Here is a 6471-nt window from a genome sequence, read left to right as displayed (position 1 = left end):
GGGTCCCTGTCCCAGCATCCCTGCCCAAACAGCCTAGGGACAGGTCTCCCATCCTGAGCCTCTGACAGCTCAGCTCCTGACACTGGTACCTACCTGTAAGAAGCAGGTCCCGACAGGGGTGTTCTCCTTCAGAGACACATTGTAGAAATTGCTCCTGAACACTGGCTCATTATCATTGACATCCTGCAGGGCCACGCGCACCACAGCTGAAGAGGAGAGGGCAGGGGTTCCCCTGTCTGTGGCCAGCACGGTCAGCTGAGGCTGAGGGTCTTTCTCATAATCCAGGGGGGCAGCAGTGGTGATGATACCTGTGGCAGGGTCGATGGCAAACCAGCTGGAGTGGGTGTCACGGCCATGCACGATGCTGTACCGCACCTCCCCGTTGGGACCCTGGTCCTTGTCACGAGCTGTCACCTGCAGGACAAAGCTGCCCGGGTACACAACCTCAGGGATACTCTGCTTGTACTCCTGCTGGTCAAAGAGTGGAGGGTTGTCATTGACATCCATCACCTGCAGCACAAAGGCTGATTCTGCCCGGAGCGGGGGTGTTCCTGAGTCAGTAGCTGTCACCCGCAAATCATAGGAGTCTCTTTCTTCTCGGTCCAGAAGCTGGTCCACACAGATCAGGTAGATTATGTTGTCCTTGGTAGTGAGGGCAAACTTGCCATCCCCTCCCTCCAGTGTGACGTTGACATTGGAGTACTCGCCATAGTCTGGGTCGGAAACAGAGATGCGAGCCACATACTGGCCAGGCTGGGCCCCCTCGGAGATCTGAGGGGACCCGTCTTCACTCAGGAAGATGATAGTCATGGTGGGCTGGTTGTCATTGTAGTCACGTACATGAATAGTGACAAAGGCTGTGGTGACCTCAGGATGGACGGCCTTATCCCTTGCCTGCACCACCAGCTCATGCACTTTCCTCACTTCATAGTCCAGACCCTTGTTGAGCTTGATGACTCCAGTCCGGGAGTCAATGATGAAGTACTGGTCAGGATCGCTCTGCCGCCGGTTGATCTCATAAATCACATCCCCATTGTCACCTTCATCTGCATCAGAGGCAAAGACCTGCAGGATGCTGCTGCCAGGTTTCAGGTTCTCTGAGATCAGAGTATGATAGCGGCTCTGGTTGAAGGTAGGAGCATTGTCATTGATGTCCTGGATGGACACATCCAGCGTCATCTGGGTGCTCCGGGGAGGAGAGCCACCATCATAGGCTTCCAACAGCAGCGAGTATGATGAACGGTTCTCCCGATCCAAAACGTTGCTGACCACTAGGTCCAAATACAGGACCCCATTAGGCCCTCGGCGTGTTTCTAGGCGGAAGGCCTGCCCCACATTGTCTCCCTTAATCACATAGCCTTGTGTGTTGAGCAGGCCGCTGTCAGCATCAAAGGCTGGGTCCAAGGGAAACCTGCTGCCAATGGGTGTGTGCTCTGGGATCTGGAAGGTGCTGTGTTGTTTGGGAAAGGCTGGAGCGTGGTCATTGATGTCGTTCACTTGGATGTTAACTTCCACCGTGATGCCCTCTGGGGTGACAGCTATGAAGCTGTAGTGGTCCCGAGTCTCCCGGTCCAGGACACGGGCTGTTTTGATGATCCCAGTGTTCTCGTCTATCCCCAGGTCGGTGGTGACACCGCTGCCCTCCTGCGCTGAGATGAAATACATGTAGGCACTAGTCCCAGGGGGCAGGCCAGCACTGATGTCCCCAATGATGGTGCCAGCTGGCTGCTCCTCGTCTATTTGTAGATCCAGGGTGCCCAGGACGGCAGAGCCCTTCCCTGCTCTCAGGCCCCCAAGAATCAGCAGCTCCAGCAGAAGCACGGCTGACCCCTTCATCTGCTCCATCGCCAGGGACTTGCTGAGCAGAGGGTGGCTCGACCTCCTTTGCGCTTTAATCCTGCATGGAATGCACACCAGACGATGCTGGTTAAGAGGGAGCAGCAAAGGAAGGACAGGAAAAAAAACCTGGAGAGGGAAGGCTTGCCATGTACCTGCTGCCCAGTCGCTCTGTATCACCCATCCCTTGCCAGGAGAGAAGGTGAGAACATGTCAGAGCAGAGGGTGCCCGGAGAGAAGGCCCAGGACAGCACCCGAGGTCAGGCAGGCAGGTGACACTGGAAGGGGACAGAGGGTGGCAGCCAGCACCTCTCACAAGGGCCATTTTCTACACGGTCAAACATCCTTCCCAACCACCTGCCCTCCTGGCAACACCTGGAGCAGAGTGTCCCTGTGCCTTTGATGGGGGAATAATGCATCCTGGGGGGCTGAGAGAGGCTGTCTGCAAGATGACAGAGAGATGACAGCAGCAAGCATCTCTCCACCCTGGAAAAAGCTGTTCTCAGACTGGGACAGAGCTCAACAAGGGATTGTGTTGAGGTCCCCCCCCAGCTGCACACCTTCCGGAACCATAAGGACAGAGGTGCCAAAACCCCCGTGAAGTGCAGATCTGGTGTCCCTGGAAGGGAGCAGCAGAACCAGAGCGGGTGCACATCCAGTGATCAATAAATCAGAGTGGCTGTACTGCAAGGGATGTGCCCACAGCTGGGAATGCCCAGGATTAAATCAGACAGGGCCCATTGTTTGGCCTGGTATGGAGATCAGTGGATGCCCCAAGCTGGTACCACGGAGGGTGATGGCAGTGCAGTGGGAACGCCGCTCTGAGCTGCCAGCTGCTCTGGCTCCTTCCCGGTCCCACACCCTTCACTTCGTTCTTCTTTGTCTCCTTCTCGGGGCTCCTCTCTCGCTCGGCTCCTCCGCTCCCTTTCCCCCTGCCGTGGCTTCATCTCACTGCAGTGGGGGAGGGACGGGCAGCAGGAGCGGCTCCCGTAGCAGCGCGGCTGGACCCAGAGCCTGTCACCCCCAGGGCTCTGCCCACCCTCCCTGCGGGGACTCTCGCAGCCCCGGGGCTGGTGCAGGAGCCGCAGCCCCCGCGCTCGCAGCCCCCGTGAGCGACGCTCCGTGGTCTGCAGGGATGGCGGCAGCATGAGCTCACACTTGGCCCCTCTTGAAAGCATTTGCTGCTGGTCCCACAACCACACTCCGGAGCCGCTCGTGTCAAAGGCAGGACGAAGGAACCTCCCTGCCCTGGGGGATGGAGGTGGCTGACATTGCCCGGTTTGGGGACTGAGAATGTCAGTTCTTTGGCTGGAGAACCCTACGGCAGTATTAACCCTTTCCAGGGGATGCAGGATGGTTATTCCTGAGGCCTCTCTCCCACCTCGGGTCAGCTGTTTAGATTGGCTTTCCCTGTGGAATTCCTGGGTTAGTGACAGAAAGATGAACTACAAAAAGTGTCTTCTACATGTAAAAAAGTGTTTGTTTACTTCAGTGGGCATCCAGTGTCTGAGGTCTATGGCAAGTAAATCCACACACTCTTGTACCTAACGAATCCTCATTATCTCTTGGGAAGAAGTCAAAAAAGTGACTTTTATCCCTGTGGGCTGCTGGCTGGGGTCTGCACCAACTTGGTGGGCCTCGACACATCTGCCTCTGTTGGAGCTAGGCAAATGTCCCCAGCTGGAGGAGTAACTGCACACAGCCAGAGCATGCCAAGCCGGGAAGGGAAGGGGGTCCATGTTTGTTTCTGTGCCATCCTGTGACCCAGCTGCTCAGGTCATGGGAGGGCACAGGGCAGAGGGCTTAAAGCTTTGGCAGGAGGTTAGACAAAACCTAAATAAAAAGGAGAGTGAAAAAACCAGGCAGAGGGCAGGGCTCCTTGGGGCCACCTCAGGGGCTGAGGACAGGATGAAGCTGGAAGGTCTTGGGTAGTGCCTGGAACAGATCAGGGCATACATATGGGGGAAAAAAAAGCCACCTGGTTTGATTAGTGATGTGGCTCTTGAGAAGAATGGAGTGTACCAAGGCTCTGAAGGCTGTTGGAGGGGAGGAGAGAAACTAGAAAAATGAATATGGGGAGCGTGAAGAGCAGCTGAGAACACTGGGTCAACCAGGGAACAGAAATTAGGGTCCTTGGGGTGGGAAAACGGTGATGAAAGTCCGTGTAAACTTCTCCCTTTCCATCCTCCCTGGATACCAGTGGGTAGTTTCAGAGCCAGGGAAGAGGCCAGGTTGCCAGCCTTGCCAGGGCAGGATGGGCAGAAGGCCACCCACAGAAAGATGAACTACAAAAAGTGTCTTCTACATGTAAAAAAGTGTTTGTTTACTTCAGTGGGCATCCAGTGTCTGAGGTCTATGGCAAGTAAATCCACACACTCTTGTACCTAACGAATCCTCATTATCTCTTGGGAAGAAGTCAAAAAAGTGACTTTTATCCCTGTGGGCTGCTGGCTGGGGTCTGCACCAACTTGGTGGGCCTCGACACATCTGCCTCTGTTGGAGCTAGGCAAATGTCCCCAGCTGGAGGAGTAACTGCACACAGCCAGAGCATGCCAAGCCGGGAAGGGAAGGGGGTCCATGTTTGTTTCTGTGCCATCCTGTGACCCAGCTGCTCAGGTCATGGGAGGGCACAGGGCAGAGGGCTTAAAGCTTTGGCAGGAGGTTAGACAAAACCTAAATAAAAAGGAGAGTGAAAAAACCAGGCAGAGGGCAGGGCTCCTTGGGGCCACCTCAGGGGCTGAGGACAGGATGAAGCTGGAAGGTCTTGGGTAGTGCCTGGAACAGATCAGGGCATACATATGGGGGAAAAAAAAGCCACCTGGTTTGATTAGTGATGTGGCTCTTGAGAAGAATGGAGTGTACCAAGGCTCTGAAGGCTGTTGGAGGGGAGGAGAGAAACTAGAAAAATGAATATGGGGAGCGTGAAGAGCAGCTGAGAACACTGGGTCAACCAGGGAACAGAAATTAGGGTCCTTGGGGTGGGAAAACGGTGATGAAAGTCCGTGTAAACTTCTCCCTTTCCATCCTCCCTGGATACCAGTGGGTAGTTTCAGAGCCAGGGAAGAGGCCAGGTTGCCAGCCTTGCCAGGGCAGGATGGGCAGAAGGCCACCCATGGCACTAGCAGTCCTCTGTTCCTAAGAGGTCTGCAGGCGTGGGTCACAGAGGAAGCCAACAGTGACCCCAGTGGATGCAGAGTCACCAAATCTGAGCAGCTGCTTCCAATTATCAGCTGGCTCAGCGCTGGGGGCTGGCTGGAGGGGTCCAGGCCCAGCCTGTGTAACGGGAGCCAGGCTGCCCTCCCTGGCCCTCCCACCCTCGGGCATGCAGCTCTCCTGTGAAACAAGGGGAAGCCTCTGAAGAAAGCTGCTAGCATGAGAATCTGTCCAGAGAGGTGTTTGGGGTCCAGAGCCACAGTGAGGAGCTGACAGAAGAGCAGTAAAATGGCATGAGCTGCAATATACGTAAGTATCTCCAGGCCCAGGGCTGATGGCCCAGGGCACCAGGAGAGCCCAGCCTACACTTAGCAGAGAAGTCCCATTTAGGAAAAAACAATATGGAATTAGAGAGGGAGCACTGCATGGATCCCTGCCTGCCTGAGGCACCCCTCCTCTGATGGCAGCCCGGAGGGAGGGGAGGCAGGCCCACCCGGCCCCAGCAGCCAGGCTGGGCAGAGGCACCCACTGTGCACGCCACAACCAGATGTCAGTGCTGGCTGTGCAAAAGTTCCATCAAAGCTGCAGATGCTGCTGATGCCATACCCAAAGGCTCACATGAGGGGCCATGACTCATGTAATGATGGTTTTGAGACTCCAGTCCAGATGAGGAAGGATTGAGAAGCCCATTTAATCTTTACTGAGCACCAGCCCCTGACCTGGAATATGATTTTCTCTTCTGCCTTCACACAGATCTCTCCAGAGTTTTGGATTATCTGTGCTCAGACCCAGACACAGCCCAGGCTTGCCTGCAGCGCAGCCTCGGGGCAGCAACTCCCTTTCAACCTCTGCTTAGCCTGCCACTACCTACAGCCATCTCCAAGCCTCTTGGCCCTCCCGCCACCTCCCACCCTCTTCAGTACCCTCTTGCTCACCCCAGCAAGACACACACCCTCGTTTCCCTCGGACACCAGCTCTGAGCAGTGACCAGGGGTGGAGACTGTCCTCTCAGCAGGATGCAGCCAAGCTCCACTGCATCCCTGTGCATCCCATTTCGGGGCCACACCAGGGCTTCCCGCAGGCCCTCCTGTCTCTGAAAACACTTCCCCCACAAAGGAAGCTCTAATAAAATTTCCTCACGCATTAGCCATTCCCACAATCCCAGCCCAGCCAGCTCTGAGCAGTGACCAGGGGTGGAGACTGTCCTCTCAGCAGGATGCAGCCAAGCTCCACTGCATCCCTGTGCATCCCATTTCGGGGCCACACCAGGGCTTCCCGCAGGCCCTCCTGTCTCTGAAAACACTTCCCCCACAAAGGAAGCTCTAATAAAATTTCCTCACGCATTAGCCATTCCCACAATCCCAGCCCAGCTGCAGCTCAGCACCGACCTGCCCCCCGTGCTGTAGCCCACGGCAGGGGCAGCTGCGGGGCCCCCTCTGCCCACGGCTGCCCCAGCCTGGCAGCGCTCTCTCTCCCTCAGGG

At 56.1% G+C, this 6471-nt stretch overlaps 2 protein-coding genes across 2 annotated transcripts in view; one reads left to right on the top strand and one right to left on the bottom strand.

Moving 5' to 3' along the window:
- DCHS1 (dachsous cadherin-related 1) overlaps window positions 1-1881 on the bottom strand; it is a 58040-nt gene extending 56159 nt beyond the window's left edge. Inside the window, 1 exon segment of the mRNA XM_009993813.1 lies at window positions 94-1881. Within this exon segment, the coding sequence (XP_009992115.1) occupies window positions 94-1845 (1752 nt within the window). The 5' untranslated portion in view covers window positions 1846-1881.
- A 104-nt stretch (window positions 1882-1985) lies between these two features.
- LCMT2 (leucine carboxyl methyltransferase 2) overlaps window positions 1986-6471 on the top strand; it is a 41235-nt gene continuing 36749 nt past the window's right edge. The window contains exon 1 of the mRNA XM_009993812.1: window positions 1986-2038. Within this exon, the coding sequence (XP_009992114.1) occupies window positions 1986-2038 (53 nt within the window). The remainder of the gene's footprint in view (window positions 2039-6471) is intronic.

The sequence above is a fragment of the Chaetura pelagica genome, unplaced genomic scaffold (genome assembly GCF_000747805.2).
Source record: "Chaetura pelagica isolate M959 unplaced genomic scaffold, ChaPel_1.0 scaffold333, whole genome shotgun sequence".
Classification (NCBI taxonomy): Eukaryota; Metazoa; Chordata; class Aves; order Apodiformes; family Apodidae; genus Chaetura; species Chaetura pelagica.
Note: the sequence above shows the minus strand (reverse complement) of the source record. Positions and strands in the feature narration are given on the sequence as shown.